The sequence below is a fragment of the Amblyraja radiata genome, chromosome 8 (genome assembly GCF_010909765.2).
Source record: "Amblyraja radiata isolate CabotCenter1 chromosome 8, sAmbRad1.1.pri, whole genome shotgun sequence".
Lineage (NCBI taxonomy): Eukaryota > Metazoa > Chordata > Chondrichthyes > Rajiformes > Rajidae > Amblyraja > Amblyraja radiata.
Genome location: NC_045963.1, coordinates 65,426,135 through 65,449,893, shown reverse-complemented (window position 1 = coordinate 65,449,893; position 23,759 = coordinate 65,426,135). Strand labels below are relative to the sequence as shown.

Below are 23,759 nucleotides of genomic sequence, written 5' to 3'. Positions count from 1 at the left end.
AGGGCTAAATGAGAAATAGATTTACAATTTACAAAGATGATTTACGAAGATGTTGCCATTACCCAAAGGCCAGAGCAAAAGGTAAATGTTGCCAAGACGACGACTTTATTCCATGGAATGCTGGAGGTTGAGGGATGACCTTACAGAGATGTAGTGGATCGATGGGGTATCTTCTGCAGTCTGGCCAAGATGGGCTGAAGGGCGTGTTTCCGTGTTCATGACTCTATGACCATGACATCTTCAGAAGATTCCGGAAAGATCAGTGGGAAATAAGTTAACTTGCATCATTGAATATTCTACAAATGGAACTATTATGTAAAAAAAAAAGAAATAGTTTCTCAATTTTGTAATGGAAACTCCTGTCTGAACCGGCACAGGGTATGTGGGGTCCACACCTTATTGCCAGTGTGGTCTCCTTATATCGGAAAGGATATACATGCCACAGCATGGGCTCACCAAAGGTTCACCAGACTGATTCTTGGGATGGTGGAACTGAATCTGAGAAGGGGCAAGGTTGTCCAGGTCTGTCTACATTTGACATTGGAAGTTTGAACAAAAATTGTATTGAAACCCACCGTTTGAAAGGGTGGGATGACACATTTAGAAATGTGTGGCAGAAATATTTCTGTATTCAGTGGTTGGTGAATGACTGAAATTCTCTCTCACACCAAACAATGAAGTACAGGGTTAAGAATGCATTACAGAAGAAAGGGGAAAGGGCTCTAGATAGACAAGGGGTTAAAATGATAGGATTAAAGATAGTCATTCACCAGCTCTTGGTTCATGCAGACAGGAGCTGCTTGACATGTCGAGGAAATGTTAATGGAACTGTTCATTGTGCAATCAACAGTGAACATCCCACTTCGGGCCTTATGATGGGAGGAACTTGACTGATGAAGGTGTTCGAGATAGTTGAAACTGCTCAGGGGAACGCTGGCAGGGATGTACTGGGTCTGGGTTGTTCAGCCTGATGCAAATGTTAGGCTCTCACCCCCACTTCTGGAATTCAGCTCTTTGATCCATGTTGAGACCAAGGCTTGGAAGATGTCAGGGGCCATGTGGTTCCAGCAAAGTCAAATGGACATTGGTTATTGGTGAGTAAATACTGTTTGATAGCATTGTGGAGTGATAGATTGTATTGGGTTTGGAATTCTCAGATTTACATTCAATGATGATGAAGGGAATTGGAGGATGAGGGAAGGGAGTGATGTGAGAATAGAGTAACATGGAAATGATCTGTGAAGAAATGAAGTGAATGTTTTCATCAGCAGTGTTATAGATGGCAATAGCTGAGATACCATGAAGCAACATTAGAAAACATTTAGCCCACAACGGGCGTTTCATGTGCAGTTCTGATGACTACACTGTAGCAAAATTATGAGTGCATCGGGGAATGTACAGCAGAGATTCCCTATGATGTTGCTTGGATCAATATAAAGTTATAGAGATAGATTGGATGAGTTGGGTTTGTTTTCCTTGGTGCAGAGGAGGCAGAGGAGTGACCTGATAAAGCTATGTGAGGGGAATAAGTTGGGTTGGTGGTGAAAACACCAACAATGGACAGATGAATGTGTAGGGTTGTGCATGGGGTCTGTCAAGCAGGCCTGGATGGCGTTGAACTTCTTGGGTGTTGCCCACATCCAGGCACGTGGAAAGCATTCTTTCACATGCCCGCCTTGTGCCTTATGGATGGGGGTCAAATGGTGTCAACGACAGTCCAGGTTACCTCAACTCTCTGGACTTTTCTGACGGATTGCTTCATTTCCAGTAGTGGTTTGTATGCAAAGTGTATGTGGTTTAATGAATTAGAGGAGGAATTTCATATCAACCTGCTGTAATTTGGGAACAGGCTTGAGAAAGGAAAAGCAGGGTGCAGCCCATCACGGTGAAAATTGCCAGTTTCTTTGACTCCAGTCTGGTAATTCCTCTGTAATCATACAAGCAGGTCTCGGGGATTCTGTTCAATGACACCTCAAGGTTACGACAAAACTAAGTTTAATGAAGTTTCGTGAAATACAGTGAAAAGATACCAAAATAATTAAATAAGTCACAAGTCTCATGCCCTTCTGCTCATCGGGTCTTCACTGATATGAGTGATAGCTGGTAGCAACAAGCCTCACGGCCTTCTGCCCATCAGGACAGTTTGTGATGGCCAGTCTGGATAACTCCAGGGTGAAGTTCATTAAACTCACTCAGATGAGTGAGCTCCACCAAGAACTTCTGCAAAGTATTTCAAATGCACCCTTTTATGCCGACCATTGTTTGTTATTGTTGACGTGGTGACACTAGTTGTTCAGCATCACTGGCATGTGTAGTAGGTGGAAGGATGTTGAGAGGTGGTAAACAGCAGAGTGATCTTGGAGTGTGTGGCCACAGATACTTAAAGGTATCATCAAAGACTATTAAGGTGTTTAAAAAGGAGTGAGGGTCTTTCTTACAACCTTTAATTTATTATCTATCCAATACATATTGCCATGACAAAATAAAACATGGATGTTTAGCATCACAGGTTGCAGCCTGATAAGTAACACTGGCACTGGATCCACCAGTGAATTCTGCTTTGGGACATGATGTGCTGAGAGGCAGGATGCACTTCACATCTGGCTCCTCACCATTTGCCTTTTGTTGAACCGGTTTCTGTGTATTTGTTTTTATTTTATCATTTTACTTCACTTTAGTTTCTTTTCATGAATTATGTCAATTTATACCACCCATGATTATCAGAGACATTTAATAACAGTGAAGGTGCTTCAAGTGCTTGATACTTTGACACCGTGGTATCAAAGGCCACCCGCCCTGTCTGGGGGAAGGGATGGGGACATCAGGCTCCACCTCCTGAGGCCGAAAAGGGGGATGACCTCTGACAAACCATGAACTCCCAATGTAGTGCCCTGCTGTCCACTTACGGTGTCATTGGCTGCAATATCAGGTTTCACAGAAAGGAAGATTGGGAGTTAGCAGAATTAAAGGGAAATTGCCACGGGAACATTACAATTACTTTGCGTTCAAGTTTGGAGAAGTTTGTGAATCTGAGAGCAGAGGTCGTCAGAACTGCAAGAAATGTCCAAGGATCCTGAAGGTAATAGACGGTGAGAGAAAGCAAAGGCTACAGAACTTTAGTTTTGTCATTGAACTGAAGGGGAGAACTGGTGGGGGTCAGGATGGAAAGGCAGGAGTTCTGGCAGAGCAGAACACCTGCCGTATTCGACCGTAGTGTGTGAGAGGATAATGTGCTTGAACATCTGGAGTAGAATTTGAACGCACAACCTCAGCTCTACACAGATGGCTACAAATGACCACCTAACATGTTCATTTTGGATTGAAATGCTTTCAGACTGAGAGTGTATCTCAAACATTGTTTACTTATTATCCATATATTTTATATGCCACATTATAAATTTTCAGTGAAAAACCAGACCATGTGGAGTAATTACTTGTGTTTCATTGCTTCAATTTACACATGATATTGGGGAGATCTTGCCTTTATGGCTTGTGTCAAGTGAGTGATGGGTAGGTGTAAGTTTTCTTTTCTATCTCCTCTAGTCATCATGAGGTTAGAAGCAGCAGAGTTGGAGAACCAGGTGTCGACTCACTACCAGCTATTTCACACTGGTCCACAAAGCCACGTTCAACCCATCCATCCCCTTGCACAACCTGTTTTCACCAATTGATTCAAACGGTTTCATTTCTGTCTGTGGAATTCATGTCAATGGGGCCGTTTACTACATTATTGACGACATCTTACATAGAAACATAGAAAATAGGTGCAGGAGTAGGCCATTATTCAATATGATCATGGCTGATCATCCAACTCAGTATCCTGTGCGTTTTAACCCCCCCCCCCCCCCCCCCCCCCCCCCCCTCAAATGCACCAAAATCGTGCACACGGCCAGTGGCAGAATTGCAGCACCGCTGAAGGTAAGTATTGTAACATACCTACTTGAAGCCCGTTGAGTTGCGGGAGCAGTGGTAAGAAGGTGATACCTCTGCTGAGGGCTCAACATGAGAAAGGGGGAGGTCAGGGAAGTAGTGAGGACCGGCAGAGATTTGAGGTGGGAAAGGCATGGAGTCAAAAGAAAGAGAAGTGTGTTATTGAGAGGTTTTTAGGTGGTGCGGTATGGAGGGGGTGTGGTGGGAAGTGGTGGGGAGTGGTGTGGAGGAGCACTTGGTGATGTGCTGGGAGGATGGTTAGGAAATGACAAGGATGGTATCTAAATTTAAGTTTTAATTTTTTATTGTCAGTACAATCAGTTCATGCTCAAGTACAATAGATAAAGCAAAGGGGAAGATACAGAATACAGAATATACCTGCAGTTCTCAGCATTGCAGTGCGTTGTCGCTCATCAGTTCCTTAGACTAAGTTTAATGTCCTCAATGGGGTAGAGGTAAATCAAACAGTACCCTGGTTTATGGAAGGACCATTAACAAGCCTGAAAGCAGTTATTGAGACTGGAGGAGTGTGCTTTCAAGCTACTGTACCTTCTGCCAGATGGGAGCAGAGAGAGAGGAAATAACTAGGTAGAACAAATCTATAACTCTGTTGGAGTCAATGGTGGGATGGCCGGTCTGTGTGATGGACTGAACTACATCTACAATTCTCTGCAATTTCTTACAGTCATTGGCTAAGTGGTTCCCAAGCCAGGGTGGTATTTAACCCAATATGAAGCTTTTTATGGTGCATCTGCAGAAGTTTGTAAGAGTCACTGGAGACATGCCATATTTCTTTAGTCTCTTCAAGAAGAAGAGGAGTTGGTGTGGGCTAGGTTTGGGGTATAGGGTCAGAAGATGAAGGGCTTTTGTGAGGAGTGGTTACGTAAAATGGACTGGAAACAGCAAATTGGGGTGATTTAGGCCTATTTGTAATGATAAAGATGACATGTGTGTGCATCAGAAGATGTGGGTAAGATTCCTAATAAATTATTTTTGGTCCTCACAAAATCAGGGTGATGCCAGTGTTTTAATTTAGGTGAATAAAGGTGAGATATCAGATGGGACAAACATTAAGAATTGAGCATCTATAAAAATCAATAAAACTTCAGGCCCAGGAGTGGTGTTGGAGGACTGCTGATGATTTACTGTTGTTTAGAAATGGAAGGGGGAAGTAGGAAACCACGGAATTACAGATTATTTATCTCAACTTCATTGGTGATATGGAAGAGAAAAGCATTGGGCAGCAGGAAGGGATCGATAGCGAAGAAAAGGGGAAATGGAATTTAATCCAGAGATGTGTGAGATGATGTGTGTGAGGAGATGTAACAAGGTAATGGAATGTCCAGTAAGTGGAAGGATGTTGAGAGGTGGGGAACTGCAGAGCAATGTTGGAGTGTTTGTCCACAGATCCTTAAAGGTGACAGGAAAGGCTATTAAGGTGGTTAAAATGGAGTGAAATGTTTTCTCTAAAACTTTTCATTTATTATCCATCCATACTGTATTCCCATGACAACATAAAGCGAGACCAAGCAATGTAATTGCTTATTTTTCTCTGCACTGATGAAGGTCATAAGGTCATAAGGAATAGCAGAATTAGGCCATTCGGCCCATCAAGTCTACTCCACTGTTCAATCATGGCTGTTCTATCTCTCCCTCCAACCCCATTCTCCTGCCTTCTCCCCATAACCTCTGACACCTGTACTAATCAATGAAGACTGGGGAGATCGTGCCATTGTGGTCTTGTGTAAAGTTAGTGATGGGAAGGTGAAAATCCACTTTCCTTCACTCCCCATTGTCACTGGAGACAAAAGGCAGCAGAGTTGGAGAACCAGGTACCAACTCTCCACTAGCTGTTTCACACTGGTTCACAAAGCCACGATTCACACATCCATCCCCTTGATGACTTCTTGTCAACGTTTGTTCAATAAAATCAATTCCCCAATGCAAACACAGGGAAAAGTCTTTCCTTGTTTTCTTACATATGTTTTATCAACGCTGGTGAATCCTGCACTTGACTAAATGTGAAGTTATTCACTTTGGTGGCAAAAACAGGAAGGCAGATCATTATCTAAATTATGTCAAGTTGGGAAAAGTGGAAGTTCAACGGGATCTGGGTTCCTTGTTCATCCGTCAATGAAAGTAAGTAGGCAGGTACAGCAGGCAGTGAAAAAAACGAATGGCATGTTGGCTTTCATAACAAGAGGAGTTGAGTATTGGAGCAAAGAGGTCCTTCTGCAGTTGTACAGGGCCCTAGTGAGACCACATCTGGAGTATTGTGTGCAGTTTTGGTCTCCAAACCTGAAGAAGGACATTTTTGCTATTGAGGGAGTGCAGTGTAGGTTCACAAGGTTAATTCCCGGGATGGCGGAACTGTCATATGCCGATAGATTGGAGCAGCTGGGCTTGTATACTCTGGAATTTAGAAGGATGAGAGGATATCTTATTGAAACATATAAGATTATTAAGGGTTTGGACACACTAGAGGCAGGAAACTTGTTCCCAATGTTGGGGGAGTCCAGAACCAGGGCTTTGAGAATAAGTGGTAAGCCATTTAGAACGGAGATGAGGAAAAACTTTTTCACACAGAGAGTTGTGAGCGTGTGGAATTCTCTGCCTCAGAGGGTGGTGGAGGCTGGTTCTTTCGATGCTTTCGAGAGAGAGTTAGATAGAGCTCTTAGGGATAGCGGAGTTAAGGGATATGGAAAGAAGGCAGGAACGGGGTACTGATTGTGGATGAGCAGCCATGATCACATTGAATGGCGGTGCTGGCTCGAAGGGCTGAATGGCCTACTCCTGCACCTACTGTCTATTGTCTATTGAGTATAAGGTGGATGTTCAGATTTCCATCTTCAAAGCTCTTTGATTTGTTTCTTCAATCACGGGTTTGCTGGATGGGAATGATGACATTACCACCAGTCCTGGGTTGAAATTTTCACCTGTCTCCATAACTTTTAATGAACTTCAGGATGGCGTTATAGGGACATTTCACAGCATTTATCACCTCCTCCCGGAACTTCCTCTGAGTGACAGCATAAATAAACATGTTGGTGCAGGAGCTGAATAACTGAAGCATTGTTCCTAGGTGGTCTATCACAACATTGGTCACATACTGTGCCATATACTGACCAGTAATTCGCTGAATTGATAGAATGACCACCCGTGTCGCCCATAACAGGATAAAACTGGCCGATATGGTGAAGAGCAAAATGATGGATTTTCTTCGATTCTTCATCTCTGGGTCGTCCTTTCTCTCCCCGCTCCGCTGCCCCCTCAGTTTCCTGCGGACTACACTGGCCATCAGGATGTGCCTGACAGTGACAGCATTGAGCAGCAGGATCAGCACGAAGGGGACGAGTGGGGTTAAAATGCGGTGCCCCCAGTCAAAGGCTACCCACACCGGCGAAGTTATGAAATCTAATGATGTCCTGCAGAAACGTGACCGGTACGTGAAGTACCAGGGGATGTTGGTTAACACACTCAGCAAACTCACCACTGCAATAACAATGGCTGCACTTTTCTCAGTGCAGTATCTTGTCTTCAGCTTCTGGAAGCAAATGGCCACCGTACGGTCAAAGGTTAAGACAACAGTGAGCCAGACGGAGCAAGACACGGACATGTAACCCAAGGTATTTACGATCTTGCACTCGGGAGGGATATATATGTTAATTATGTTGATGAGAATTACTTGAATTACAATGACAAGTAGATCTGCTACCGCCATTGCCACAAGATACCAGGTAACACCTTTGGAGAGTCCACACCGTCCACGTGATAGTGTTATAATTGCGACCACGTTAGCTGTGAATTTGAGAAAAGCAAACAACAAAATTGACAAGTGAAGGTGAGCAGATGGAATCATTGTTACGTATTACAGGTTTACTGGATTTCAAAACGTCAACAACTTTGCCACAATTCCCACTTGTCCCTCACCAACACGGTCATTCTCCAGCTCTTCATTTCATGACTTTTCTTTCTTCATTTATAGGGACGGGTCCATTATAGAAATCTGTGTTATCGAGAGTTAAGGGGCAGTTTGACTTGACGGGTTAGTTTCAACTGTGGCCACCTTTGATGAGAACATCTTTGGATGTCAAGAGCTTGTTTACACAGTTTAGCAACATAGAAAGGCATGGAATGAATCATGTAACATTGCAGATAATGATAATGTATAATTTATGTCTAGAGTCACAGCCATGCAGAACAGAAACAGGTCCTTCATCCTAACTTCTCCAAGCCGACCAGGATGCCCCATCTACATTCATTCCACCTGCCTGCATTTGAACCATATCTCACTCAACCTTTCTAATCAATTTAGCTGTCCAAATATGTTTTACATGTTGTCATAGTACTTGCCTCAACCACATACCTCTGGCAGCTCATTCCATATACCCCCCAAACACAGTGTGAAATAGTTACCTCTCAGATTCCTATCAAAATGTTCCCATCACGTTAAACCTTTGAACTCTGAATCTTGATTGCCGTACTCTGGGTCGCATTTATCTTATCAGTTCTCCTAATGATTTTGTTCAACTCTGGTCATCCTTCAGCCTCCTGCACTCCAAATTATGAAGTCCTCGCCTGCCCAACCTCTCCACATAGCTCTGGCCCTCAAGTTCTCATAACGATCTCTACACTCTTTCCAGTGTCTCCTGAGAATTCCACCAGATACTACAGTTGAAGATTATGTGCCTTCAGCAAATGGATAAAATAGTGTATTTAAATGTTGTTTCCTGCCTCATTCTCTTCATGCCTTTCTATTTTGTCTCATGTAAAATATCTCTAATGTAGGGTGACCAAAAACTAAATACAATTCTCCAAATGCAGTCTCACCAACATCTTGTAACATGATATCACAACTTCTATACTCAGTACCTTTCGCTAGGACTTCACTCCTTGGAGCGCAAGAGACTGAAGGAAGAGCTTACAGAGCTGTAGAAAATCATGAGGGGAATAGATAGGGTGCATGATGTATTTACCCTTTCAGAAGGGGGAATCAAGAAACAGAAGACAAAGATTTAATATGAAAGGAAAGTTTTAATAGGAACCTGAAAATTACCTTTTTCACACAGAGATGAAGGCTAATGTACAAAAAGCCTTCGTGATCACCGTATCTTCCTGTCATGCCACTTTCATGGACCTATGTACCTGACTCCAACATCTCTCTGTTCCACAACTCTACCCCGGGCTCTTCTATTCACATTCAGACCATATCCTTCTCAAACCTTCTTTCCATGTACCTGTTCATTATCTTTTTAAATATTGTTATAGTACCTGGCTCAACTACCTCCTCTGGCAACTTGCTGCATGTATCCACCAATCGGCGTAAAAATTAACACCTAACACTTATCTACATTAAACTCCATCAACTATTCCACAGCCCACTTACCCAGCTATCAAGAGCTTGCTATAATTTTTTATAACCATCATGCTATCTACAATATTACACACTTAAGTGTCATCTACAAATTTACTAATCATGTCTTGCACAATCTAATCAAAATCACTAATATAAACCTCAAACAGTAATAGACCCCGCACTGATCTCTGAGGCTCACCACTTGTCACAAGCATCTAGTTCCACAATCTCCATGTGCTTCCTTTAAAGCCGAGTCTGATCCAGTAAGCTAGGTCTCCCTGGATCCCATGCAATTTAATCTTCCAGAAAAGGCTACATTTGGAACCTTATCAAATGTCTTGCTGCGGTTCACATAGACAACATCTACGGCTTTGCCCTTGTTAACCTTTTTGGTTAGTTCTTCATAAAATTCAATCAGATATGTGAGAAACAATCCCCATGTACCAACCATGCTGAGTACCCACAAAAAGACCCTATCCATTCAATGGTATGTATATTTTATCCCTCAGAATCCTCTCCAGTAACTTAATGTTAGGCTCAGTGATTTACAGTACCCAGGCTTTTCCTTGCAGCGCTTGTTAAATAGAGGCACAACATTAACCATCCTCCATTTGGCACCTCCCCTGTGTCTAAATGATTCACTTATCTCATCCAGATCTCCTGTAATTTCTTCTCCAGCTTTCCACCATGTGCTTGGATATAGCTGATCAGGCCTGGGAGATTTATCTAACTTCATATGCATTAATATGTCCAGTATCTCCTTCAGCGTGATAAGGACTGTACTTCAGACATCTCCATTAACTGACGCAAGTTACAAATCTTCAGGTCTTTCGCAACGGTAAAAGCACAAGAGAAATATTTACATATCACACATCGTACTGTCATATACATTGTATATCTATTTACATATATTACATCACGTCCTCTGGGTTCATTGTAAATAACCAGCAGCACCTGGATATCAAGAAATACGTCATTAGTTTGGATCCAACTCCCGGTCAGTGCAAACCCAACAGTGAGGGATGAAGGAGGCTGACCCAATCAGACTGAAGACTGGCAGATATGGCGGAGAGGCAGCAAGTAAATCAGAGAAGGAGAGAGGAATATCAGTGGTCAGTCAGAGCTGAATAACAATCAGAAATAATCATAGCTGAACAAATGCAACACCAAGTTACATATCAGATCTGCCAAGGTGGCACTGGTCATAATGACTTACACAAAACTCCAACGACTGCAAGGATGCGGTAATAATAAGGTCTAAACCTCATTACAAGATTGAATAGATTAGACAGTCGCATGTTTTCCAGCAAATTACGATGTCCTTCAGCAGGGAAGAGTTGTAGTTGACACACTGCGTCCGTTTTTGTGTAATTTACAAATTTACTAATCATGCGTTGCACATTCTCATCAAAATCATTAATATAAACAATAATGGACCCTGCACTGATCTCTGAGGCACACCACTTGTCACAGGCCTCTAGTTCCAAAAACAGCCTTCCATCATCTCCCTATGCTTCCCTCTTTAAAGTCGAGTCTGATCCAGTAAGCTAGCTCTCCCTGGATCCCATGCAATCTAATCTTCCAGAAAAACCTACATTTGGAATCTTATCAAATGTCTTGCTAACGTCCACATAGGCGACATCTACGGCTTTGCCTTTGTTAACCTTTTTATGGTTATTTCTTCATAAAGCTCAATCAGATTTTGTGAAACATGATACCACTGCACCAAACATGCTGACTATCCCAATCCATTCAAGTGCATGCATATTTTATTCCTCAGCTTCCTCTCCAGTAACTTGCCTACCATTGATGTTAGTCTCAATGATCTATAGTGCCCAGGTATTTCATAGAAACATAGAAACATAGAAATTAGGTGCAGGAGTAGGCCATTCGGCCCTTCAAGCCTGCACCGCCATTCAATATGATCATGGCTGATCATCCAACTCAGTATCCCGTACCTGCCTTCTCTCCATACCCTCTGATCCCCTTAGCCACAAGGGCCACATCTAACTCCCTCTTAAATATAGCCAATGAACTGGCCTCAACTACCCTCTGTGGCAGAGAGTTCCAGAGATTCACCACTCTCTGTGTGAAAAAAGTTTTTCTCATCTCGGTTTTAAAGGATTTCCCCCTTATCCTTAAGATGTGACCCCTTGTCCTGGACTTCCCCAATATCGGGAACAATCTTCCTGCACTTGTTAAATAGAGGCACAACATTAACAATCCTCCATTTTTCTGGCACCTGCCCTGTGTCTAATAATGATTCAATTATTTCAGCCAGATCTGTAATTTCTCCACCAGCTTTCCACAATGTCCTTGGATATATCTGTTCAGACCTGGAAGGGGTGGGAGATTGCAATCTTCACGTGGTCCGTCCTGTTTCGACGAATGTATTCAACCTGCCATGCACAATCAAATAAGATCAAATAGAACAAGTTGTCCTACAACTTTAGGCTGTGCACGCCATAAGCAAGAAGAAGAAGACATGGAAGATTTATCTATCTTCATATGCATTAATACATCCAGTATCCCTTTCACCATGATAATGATTACTCCAGGCATGTCCATTAACTGGCGCCAGTTACAATTCTTCAGGTCTTTCGCAACGGTGAAATATTTACATATCACACATCGTATTCTTGTATACATTGTATATCTATTTATATATAAATCAATGCTCTAGGTTCATTGTAAATAACCAGCACCAGGATATCAATAAATACGTCTGGTAAAATAAATTAGTTTGGATCCAAGCATTAGTTTGCAAATCCAACAATGCGGGATGAAAACGCTGACCCAATCAGACTGAAGCCTGGCAGATGTGGCGGAGAGGCTGCAAGTAAATCAGGGAATGAGAGAGGAACGATAATGGTCAGTCAGAACTGAATAACAATAGGAAATAATCATAGCTGAACAAATCCAACACCAAGTTCCATATCAGACATGGCTTTGGTAATATTGACTTACAGAGAACTCCAACGACTGCAAGGATGCGGTAGTAATAGGGTCTAAATTCCAGGATCAGATTGAATAGATTAGCCAGTTGCATGTTTTCCAGCAAATTACGATGTCATTCAGCAGGGAAGAGTTGTAGCCTACACTCTGTGTCCACTCACTCAGTGAAGGCCTTTATTTATACAGGCAGGTGGCATCCACAGGGGCCATAGGGTGACGTGATCATTGTTAGTTACCAGGCTCAGAATAAACACATTATTGCATTAACACCCTCTGAAACATCAATTAGCAAATGAACAACAGGCTGTGGCGCAATACACTTGGTGTACAAGCACTGGGTTGGAAACACAAGGTCAATGAACTGGAAACACAAAGGAAACTGTTCACTATATTCTACCTGCTGTGGGCTGGTATCCATAACCACTCATATATTTTTCCTGTCCCCACATATTTCCTGCTTAATAGGGTCTTCACTGGATACTCCACCCCAACCACATACACTCACACTCAGAGCAATCTTACAGCCTCTGCATTCGAGCTTATGGTGATAAATTAAATTCATCATCTCTGAATTTATCTCCCTGAAGAAGTGTCCCAACCTTTTTTTTTATTATTATTTTTTTTTAATTACAAGTAAGTACAATAATATGGTACCATAGGTACCTAGTATATATTGGCATGTTACAATTCATGTACAGCTTCTTATTTTTATTTTAACAATAAAAAGGAGACAGAAAAAGAATAGAACATAAATAGAGAAGTGTGTGATATCAGAAAGTGAGAAAAGGAAAATGAGAAAAGAACGAAAATGAAGAGAAAAGAAGCAGAGGTAGTAAGCAGAAGAATAAAGGAGAGATAGCTATTTGTTATTCTTGACCACCATTCACCCAGTCCTGAAACGGATCGTTTCTACGTTTGTGTTGCACCACATGCTTCTAAGAAGTCGACAAATGGAGACCAAATCCTTTGGAATTGGTCTACTTTGTCTGTTAGGAGGAATCGCATTTCTTCAAGATGTAGGGTTTCCAACATGTTTGGAATCCACATTTTAAGCGTTGGTATCGATGTATTTTTTCAAAATGTCAGTATAAGTTTTTTTGCCGTTATTAAACCATAAGTAAGGAATTATTTTTGAAACATATTCAATTTGTTCTCGTCTTCCAGTAATCCAAATATAATTAATTCAGTGTTAGGATCAAGTTTTATCTTAAGTAATTTTGTGAAAATTTCAAAGGTTTCGCTCCAAAATTTGTGTAATTTTATACAAGAAACAAAATAGTGTGTTATAGTGGCATTCTGAGATAAACATTTATCACAAATGGGAGAGGTATTTGGGTAGAATTTGTGCAATCTAGTTTTCGAATAATAGAATCTGTGGAGAATTTTAAATTAAATTAAATTATGTCTTGCATTAATCGAACATTTATGTATATATTTCAAGTGTTTTTCCCAAGTTTATGACCGGGATTTTTATCAGTAGTTCTCGTTCCCATTCTTCTCTAAGTGCCGCTGTCTGTGGTAATTCTATATTTAAGATACTACTAGACCAAGTGCAGACCCGTTGGGTCTGTTTCCCCAACGGCGTTTGTGGGGGGGGGGCCTGTGGCATCACACTCACATTAACCACCCCCCAAACACACAGGTGGGGGGAGGGCGGTGAGAAGAGGGGAGGGAGGGGAGAGGAGGAGGAGGAAACGGGACAGATTTGGGAGGGAAAGGAGAGTGGGGTAGGGGATGAGAGAGGGGGATGGGGAGAGAGATGTGGCGGAGGGGGGGGGATGGGGAGGGAGGGGAGGAGGGAGGGAGGGGGAGAGGGGTGGGGGGAGAGAGGGGAAAGAGTGGGGAGGGAGAGTGGAGGGGGAAGGGGGGAGAGGTGGAAGAGTGGGGAGGGAGGAGGAGAGGGGTAGGTGGAGTGATGGAAGAGGGACAGAGGGGTAGGAGGAAGGGGGCGGTGGAGAGAGGGAAGGGGGTGGGGAGAGAGGGAAGGGGGGTGGGGGAGAGAGGGATGGGTGGGAAAGGGAGAGGGATGATGAGAGGGAAACATAGAAATTAAGTGCAGGAGTAGGCCATTCGGCCCTTCGAGCCTGCACCACCATTCAATATGATCATGGCTGATCATCCAACTCAGTATCCAGTACCTGCCTTCTCTCTATACCCCCTGATCCCTTTAGCCACAAGGGCCACATCTAACTCCTTCTTAAATATAGCCAATGAACTGGCCTCAACTACCTTCTGTGGCAGAGAATTCCAGAGATTCACCACTCTCTGTGTGAAAAATGTTTTTCTCATCTATGTCCTAAAGGATTTCCCCCTTATCTTTAAACTGTGACCTCTTGTTCTGGACTTCCCCAACATCTGGAACAATCTTCCTGCATCTAGCCTGTCCAACCCCTTAAGAATTTTGTACGTTTCTATAAGATCCGCCCTCAATCTTCTAAATTCTAGCGTGTACAAGCCGAGTCTATCCAGTCTTTCTTCATATGAAAGTCCTGACATCCCAGGAATCAGTCTGGTGAACCTTCTCTGTACTCCCTCTATGGTAACAATGTCTTTGAGCATTGGGCATTGTGACATCACACGATGGAACGTTCACCAGGTGCTGGTGCTCCTGCAAAGGCATATGTAAATGAATCCATTCCGATTGGACATATGTGAACATTGGGCATTGTGACATCACACGATGGAACGTTCACCAGGGGCTGGGGCTGGGGCTGCTTCTATGGGTGAGATGCCAGTTTATTTTTGAAATATTGGGGGGGGGGGGGGAGAAGGATTTGATTAAAAATGTGTACATAAACACGACGAAATGTAATCAGGAGTTTCTATAAGATCCCCCCTCAATCCTCTAAATTCTAGCATGTACAAGCCGAGTCTATCCAGTCTTTCTTCATATGAAAGTCCTGACATCCCAGGAATCAGTCTGGTGAGCCTTCTCTGTACTCCCTCTATGGCAACAATGTCTTTGAGCATTGGGCATTGTGACATCACACGATGGAACGTTCACCAGGTGCTGGTGCTCCTGCAAAGGCATATGTAAATGAATCCATTCCGATTGGACATATGTGAACATTGGGCATTGTGACATCACACGATGGAACGTTCACCAGGGGCTGGGGCTGGGGCTGCTTCTATTGGTGAGATGCCAGTTTATTTTTGAAATATTGGGGGGTGGGGAGGGGAGAAGGATTTGATTAAAAATGTGTGCTTAAACACGACGAAATGTAATGAGGAGCGAATACTTAGAAAGAAAAGTGAAATCTCTACCGAAATGGAAAAGATGTCGGCGATTCTGCGTCTGGTTTTTGCGTAGCAAGGAATCAAAAGAAGAAAGGCAGCCGGCAGCCGGACGGACGGACGCCGGCAGGCTCACAGTTTTATATAATAACTAGACCAAGTGCAGACCCGTTGGGGGAGAGGTGAAAGAGGGGAGGGAGGAGGAGAGGGGTAGGGTGAGTGTGGAAGAGGGACAGAGGGGTAGGAGGAAGGGTGCGGGTGGAGAGAGGGAAGCGGGTGGCGTAGAGAGGGAAGTGGGGTGGGGGAGAGAGGGATGGGTGGGAGAGTGAGAGGGGTGAAGAGAGGGAAACATAGAACCATAGAAATTAAGTGCAGGAGTAGGCCATTCGGCCCTTCGAGCCTGCACCACCATTCAATATGATCGTGACTGATCATCCAACTCAGTATCCTGTACCTGCCTTCTCTCCATACCCCCTGATCCCTTAAGCCACAAGGGCCACATCTAACTCCCTCTTAAATATAGCCAATGAACTGGCCTCAACTACCTTCTGTGGCAGAGAATTCCAGAGATTCACCACTCTCTGTGTGAAAAATGTTTTTCTCATCTCTGTCTTAAAGGATCTTTAAACTGTGACCCCTTGTTCTGTACTTCCCCAACATCTGGAACAATCTTCCTGCATTTAGCCTGTCCAACCCCTTAAGAATTTTATACGTTTCTATAAGATCCGCCCTCAATCTTCTAAATTCTAGCATGTACAAGCCGAGTCTATCCAGTCTTTCTTCATATGAAAGTCCTGACATCCCAGGAATCAGTCTGGTGAACCTTCTCTGTACTCCCTCTATGGCAACAATATATTTGAGCATTGGGCATTATGACATCACACAATGGAACGTTCACCAGGGGCTGGGGCTCCTGCAAAGGCATATGTAAATGAATCCATTCCGATTGGACATATGTGAACATTGGGCATTGTGACATCACACGATGGAACGTTCACCAGGGGCTGGGTCTGGGGCTGCTTCTATGTGTGAGATGCCAGTTTTTTTTTGAAATATTGGGGTGGGGGGGGGGGGGAGAAGGATTTGATTAAAAATGTGTACATAAACACGACGAAATGTAATCAGGAGTTTCTATAAGATCCTCCCTCAATCTTCTAAAATCTAGCGAGTACAAGCCGAGTCTATCCAGTCTTTCTTCATATGAAAGTCCTGACATCCCAGGAATCAGTCTGGTGAACCTTCTCTGTACTCCCTCTATGGCAACAATGTCTTTGAGCATTGGGCATTGTGACATCACATGATGGAATGTTCACCAGGGGCTGGGGCTCCTGCAAAGGCATATGTAAATGAATCCATTCCGATTGGACATCTGTGAACATTGGGCATTGTGACATCACACATGGAACGTTCACCATGGGCTGGGGCTCCTGCAAAGGCATATGTAAATGGATCCATTCCGATTGGACATCTGTGAGCATCGGACATTGTGACATCACACGATGGAACGTTCACCAGGGGCTGGGGCTGGAGCTGCTTCTATGGGTGAGAAGCCAGTTTATTTTTGAAATATTGGGGGGGGGAGAAGGATTTGATTAAAAATGTGTACTTAAACACGACGAAATGTAATGAAGTGCGGATACTTTGAAAGAAAAGTGAAATCTCTACCGAAATGGAAAAGATGTCGGCGATTCTTCGTCTGGTTTCGGAGTAGCAATGAATCAAAGGAAGAAAGGCGGCCGGCAGCCGTCCATGTAAATGGATCCATTCCGATTGGACATCTGCGAGCATTGGGCATTGTGACATCACACGATGGAACAAATCAAAAGGCAGAAAGGCAGCCGGTCGGACGGACGGCGGCAGGCACAGACTTTTAATATATAACTAGACCAAGTGCAGACCCGTTGGGTCTGTTTCCCCAACGGCGTTTGCGGGAGGGGGGGAGGGGGGGCTGCGGCATCACACTCACATTAACCACCAAACACACAGGTAGGGGGAGGGGGGGTGAGAAGAGGGGAGGGAGGGGAGAGGAGGGGGAGGAAACGGGACAGATTTGGGAGGGAAAGGAGAACGGGGTAGGGGTGAGAGAGGGGGATGGGAAGAGAGATGTGGGGGAGGGGGGGATGGGGAGGGAGGGGAGGAGGGAGGGAGGGGGAGAGGGGTGGGGGGAGAGAGGGGAAAGAGTGGGGAGGGAGAGTGGAGGGGGAAGGGGGGAGAGGTGGAAGAGTGGGGAGGGAGGAGGAGAGAGGTAGGGGGAATGATGGAAGAGGGACAGAGGGATAGGAGGAAGGGGGCGGGTGGAGAGAGTGAAGGGGGTGGGTAGAGAGGGAAGGGGGATGGGGGAGAGAGGGATGGGTGGGAGAGGGAGAGGGGTGATGAGAGGGAAACATAGAAATTAAATGCAGGAGTCGGCCATTCGGCTCTTCGAGCCTGCACCACCAAATATTGGGGGGGGGGGGAAGGATTTGATTAAAAATGTGTACATAAACACGACGAAATGTAATCATTCTATCCAGTCTTCATTCAGAACCCCCCTCAATCCTCTAAATTCTAGCATGTACAAGCCGAGTCTATCCAGTCTTTCTTCATATGAAAGTCCTGACATCCCAGGAATCAGTCTGGTGAGCCTTCTCTGTACTCCCTCTATGGCAACAATGTCTTTGAGCATTGGGCATTGTGACATCACACGATGGAACGTTCACCAGGGGCTGGGGCTCCTGCAAAGGCATATGTAAATGAATCCATTCCGATTGGTCATATGTGAGTATCGGGCATTGTGACATCACACGATGGAACGTTCACCAGGGGCTGGGGCTGGTTCTATGGGTGAGAAGCCAGTTTTTAATTTGAAATATTGGGGGGGGGGGGGGGGGGGGGGGGGGGTAGAAGGATTTGATTAAAAATGTGTCCATAAACACGACGAAATGTAATAAGGAGCGGATACTTTGAAAGAAAAGTGAAATCTCTACCGAAATGGTAAAGATCTCGGCGATTCTGCGTCTGGTTTCGGAGTTGCAAGGAATCAAAGGAAGAAAGGCGGCCGGCAACTGGACGGACGGAAGCCGGCAGGCACACAGTTTTAATATATAACTAGACCAAGTGCAGACCCGTTGGGTCTGTTTCCCCAACGGCGTTTGCGAGGGGGGGGGGGGGGGGTCTGCGGCATCACACTCACATTAACCACCCCCCAAACACACCGGTGGGGGGAAAGGGGGGGCGAGAAGAGGGGAGGGAGGGGAGAGGAGGAGGAGGAAACGGGACAGATTTGGGAGGGAAAGGAGAGCGGGGTAGGGGGTGAGAGAGGGGGATGGGGAGAGAGATGTGGGGGAGGGGGGGATGGGGAGGGAGTGGAGGAGGAAGGGCGGGGGAGAGGGGTGGGGGAGAGAGGGGAAAGAGTGGAGAGGGAGAGTGAAGGGGGAAGGGGGAGAGGTGGAAGAGTGGGGAGGGAGGAGGAGAGGGGTAGGGGAGTGATGGAAGAGGGACAGAGGGGTAGGAGGAAGGGTGGAGAGAGGGAAGGGGGTGCGGTAGAGAGCGAAGGGAGGTGGGGGAGAGAGGGATGGGTGGGAGAGGGAGAGGGGTGAGGAAAGGGAAACATAGAAACAGAGAAATTAAGTGCAGGAGTAGGCCATTCGGCCCTTCGAGCCTGCACCACCATTCAATATGTCCATGGCTGATCATCCATCTCAGTATCCTGTACCTGCCTTCTCTCCATACCCCCTGATCCCTTAAGCCACAAGGGCCACATCTAACTCCCTCTTAAATATAGCCAATGAACTGGCCTCAACTACCTTCTGTGGCAGAGAATTCCAGAGATTCACCACTCTGTGTGAAAAATGTTTTACTCATCTCTGTCCTAAAGGATTTCCCCCTTATCTTTAAACTGTGATTCCTTGTTCTGGACTTCCCCAACATCTGGAACAATCCTCCTGCATCTAGCCTGTCCAACCCCTTAAGAATTTTGTAAGTTTCTATAAGATACCCCCTCAAGCTTCTAAAATCTAGCGAGTACAAGCCGAGTCTATCCAGTCTTTCTTCATATGAAAATCGTGACATCCCAGGAATCAGTCTGGTGAACCTTCTCTGTACTCCCTCTATGGCAACAATGTCTTTGAGCATTGGGCATTGTGACATCACACAATGGAACGTTCACCAGGTGCTGGTACCCCTGCAAAGGCATATGTAAATGAATCCATTCCGATTGGACATCTGTGAGCATCGGGCATTGTGACATCACACGATGGAATGTTCACCAGGTGCTGGGGCTGGGGCTGCTTCTATGGGTGAGAAGCCAGGTTTTTTTTAAATATTGGGGTGGGGGGGGGGGGGGGGGGGGGGCTGCGGCATCACACTCACATTAACCACCAAACACACAGGTAGGGGGAGGATACCAACTCAGTATCCTGTACCTGCCTTCTCTCCATACCCCCTGATCCCTTTAGCCACAAGGGACACATCCAACTCCCTCTTAAATATAGCCAATGAACTGGCCTCAACTACCTTCTGTGGCAGAGAGTTCCAGAGACTCACCACTATCTGTGTGAAAAATGTTTTCCTCATCTCAGTACTAAAGGATTTCCCCTTTATCTTTAAACTGTGATCCGCTTGTCCTAGACTTCTCCAACATCGGGAACAATCTTCCTGCATCAGACAAATGCAATTCAGGACTTTTCACTTCACAAGCAAAGTCAGAATGACGGTTAGTTTAGAATTCGAACAATCGCGGAGCGTTCAAATGCTGCGCGCGCCTCCTGCACCAAAGGGGGGGGGGGGAGGGGGGAGCGTGTGTCGTCACACACAAAGATCTTTGGTCACACACTATGCACGTGCCTCCACAAACAGATGAGCGTCTTCTTGAATGGAGAGCGCGTGGCTGCCTCCACAAACAGTCACACACACTGTTGACCTGCCCACGCAAAAAATATTTTGTGTGGAAGGGGAGGATGAGGGTGGAGAGGGAGAGGGGGAGGGGGGGGGAGGAGAGGATGGGGGAGAGAGGTGAAGGGGGGGGTGTGGAGGGGTTGGAGCGGGCGTGCATGAGTCGAGAGAAGAGAGAAGGGCAGAGAGAGAGAGAGAGGCTGGTACAACAACAAAAAACCTGGATAAACTCAACGGGTGCAGCAGCATCTATGGACCGAAGGAAAAGGGCAACGTTTTTGGCCGAAACCCCTTCTTCCGGGGTTCGCTCCATAGATGTTGCCGCACCCGCTTAGTTTATCCAGGTTTTTTTATGTCTACCTTTTCCAGCATCTGTAGTTCCTTCTTAAAGACAGAGTGTGCACGGTAAGGGAATGAGGAGGGAGAGGGGGAAGAGTGTGGAGGGAGGGGGAGAGTGGGATTGGAGGGGGAGAGGGGTGGGGGGAGAGAGGGGAAAGAGTGTGGGGGGGGGAGGGGGGGGACTAAGCTATAAGAGTAAATTAAACATTGTCACTAATGCCAGCGTGTTGTAGAGTAATCCCCTCTGATTTGCTGGAACAAAAAGAAGGAACCCATGAAACAACTAACTCACTTCAGCAGGGACTTTGCTTTCTTGCACTTTAATCGACCTCGCAGCACTTTCTTCAGCTTTTTTTATGCTTTTCCCACTAAATACAATGAACCTGCTGCAAGTTTCCACGACATTTATTCCACAGATCAACACATCGGAATCTCCAGTAAAACAGGCATCTGTGAAGCTCCCTCAGCCATTTTGTGTGCTAGCCTGAAACAAAGCGCGTGATTGGCCAACTGGCAGACAACTCAATGTTAAACGTGCTTTGATCGGAATAAAAAATTCCCTACATTTTTCCCGTGTTTCTGAGTTTCAGTGGTGATTGTTTTAATTATTTTTACACAATATGTTAAAATTTCATGTAGTTTGGTGACTTGGGTCACGAAACTGCAGAATAAAGCTCCTCGACCCACAGCCTATTCTCTGTACTCCCAATATGGCAACAATGTCTTTGAGCATTGGGCATTGTGACATCACACGATGGAACGTTCACCAAGTGCTTGTGCTCCTGCAAAGGCATATGTAAATGGATCCATTCCGATTGGACATCTGTGAGCATCGGGCATTGTGACATCACACAATGGAACGTTCACCAGGGGCTGGGGCCGTTTCTATGGGTGTGAAGCCAGTTTATTTTTGAAATAGTGTGTGGGGGGGGGGGGGGGGGGGGGGTGAAGGATTTGATTAAAAACGTGCACTTAAACATGACGAAATGTAATGAGGAGCGGATACTTTGAAAGAAAAGTGAAATCTCTACCGAAATGGAAAAGATGTCGGCGATTCTGCTTTCCCCCTTATCCTTAAACTGTGACCCCTTGTTCTGGTCTTCCCCAACATCCGGAACAATCTTCCTGCATCTAGCCCGTCCAACCCCTTAAGAATGTTATACGTTTCTATAAGATACCTCCTTAATCTTCTAAAATCTAGCGAGTACAAGCCGAGTCTATCCAGTTTTTCTTCATATGAAGGTTCTGACATTCCAGGAATCACTGGTGAAGCTTCTCTGTACTGTCACTATGGCAACGATGTCTTTGAGCATTGGGCATTGTGACATCACACGATGGAACGTTCGCCATTGGCTGGGGCTCCTGCATAGGCATATGTAAATGAATCCATTCCGATTGGACATATGTGAACATTGGGCATTGTGACATCACACGATGGAACGTTCAGCAGGGGCTGGGGCTGGTGAAGCTTCTGTGGGTGAGAAGCCAGTTTAGTTTTGAAATTTTGGGGGAGGGGGGGTTAAGGATTTGATTAAAAACGTGTACTTAAACACGACGAAATGTAATGAGGAGCGGATACCTAGAAAGAAAAGTGAAATCTCTACCGAAATGGAAAAGACGTCGGCGATTCTGCGTCCGGTTTCGGAGTTGCAGGGAATCAAAGGAAAAAATGCGGCCGGAAGCCATACATGTAAATGGATCCGTTCCGATTGGACGTCTGCGAGCGTTGGGCATCGCGATTGGACGTCCGCGAGCATCGGGCATTGTGACATCGCACGGCGGGAACGAATCGAAAGGCAGGAAGGGATCCGGACGCCAGCCGGACGGATGGGGCGAGACTTTTATATGATAGATAGATAGATAGATAGATAGATAGATAGATAGATAGATAGATAGATAGATAGATAGATAGATAGATAGATAGATAGATAGATAGATAGATAGATAGATAGATAGATAGATAGATAGATAGATAGTATAAATATGATATTAATTTCCTTGATTCAGCCTTATTGTTCATTGCTTCTTCCAATGAGTCTAGAGTTAAAGTTTGGTATCCTTGTATATATTTTTTCAGGAAGTCACGGATCTGAAGATATTTAAAGTATTGGTTATTTTTCAGCTTGCAATTTAATTGTAATTGTTGAAATGACAGCAAGTTTCCCATTTCGTACATATCACCGATCTGTTTAATTCCCAGTTTTTCCCATTAGTTATATGTTTTATCAATGAATGTTTAAATGCTGAATTATTAACTAATGGGGTTAAAAGTGATAGATTTCTTAATTTTAAATTAAATTTTATTTGTTTCCAAATTCGTATTGTATTATGGATGATTGGGTTCTTCTTGTATATTGAGTTGTTCATTTTTATCGGGGAGAAGAGGATCACTCCTATATTAAAAGGATAACAGTCCTCTTTCTCCATTTTTATCCATTCTGACTGTTGGGCAGAACTGTCCAACCAATAGATTATATTTTTCATATGCACTGCCCAGTAGTAGTACAAAAAGTTCGGGAGTGAAAGTCCCCCAGCATCTTTGGGTTTGCACACATGTTTTCTTTGGATTCTATGTGATTTATAGTCCCAAATGAAATTTGTAATATTAGAGTCTAGCTTTTTAAAGAAGTTTTTTGGTATGTATCATGGTATTGATTGGAATCGGTGTAATATTGGTGGGCGGCGCGACTCTCGTCAGCAGCGGCCTCTGCAGTCCGTCTGCGTTTTTATTATTTTATGTCTATGTTTTTATGTAGTTTTTGTTATTTTTTGTTGGGGTATGTGTGTGGGGGGGGTGGGGGTGGTGTGGGGGGGAGGGGGTAACTTTTAAATCTCTCCCTGCACGGGAGACCCGACCTTTTCTTTGTCGGGTCTCCGTTGTCGTTGGGGCTGCAACGAGGAGCGGCCTCCAACAGGAAGACCGGGGGCTGTGGTGCCGACTACTTAACTCACCATCGCGCAGCTGGCCGAGTCCAGAGCGGGTGGAGCTGTGGTGGACGCTGCTGCGGCCCGACCGTCGGAGCTTCGGAGGCTGCAACTGCGGGTTTGGCGGACGGCGGCACCGGGAGCCCGC

At 44.9% G+C, this 23,759-nt stretch overlaps 1 protein-coding gene across 1 annotated transcript; it reads right to left on the bottom strand.

Annotated features, from left to right (window-relative positions):
* Positions 1–6,862: 6,862 nt before the first annotated feature.
* Positions 6,863–7,651, bottom strand: LOC116976523 (probable G-protein coupled receptor 139). Its single transcript, XM_033026415.1, has one exon. It carries the CDS (start codon positions 7,649–7,651, stop codon positions 6,863–6,865), a length of 789 nt encoding a protein of 262 aa, XP_032882306.1.
* Positions 7,652–23,759: the final 16,108 nt, after the last annotated feature.

Coding starts and splice junctions, on each gene's coding strand:
- LOC116976523 (XM_033026415.1), bottom strand. CDS start 7,651: ATGGCGGTAGCAGATCTACTTGTCATTGTAATTCAAGTAATTCTCATC.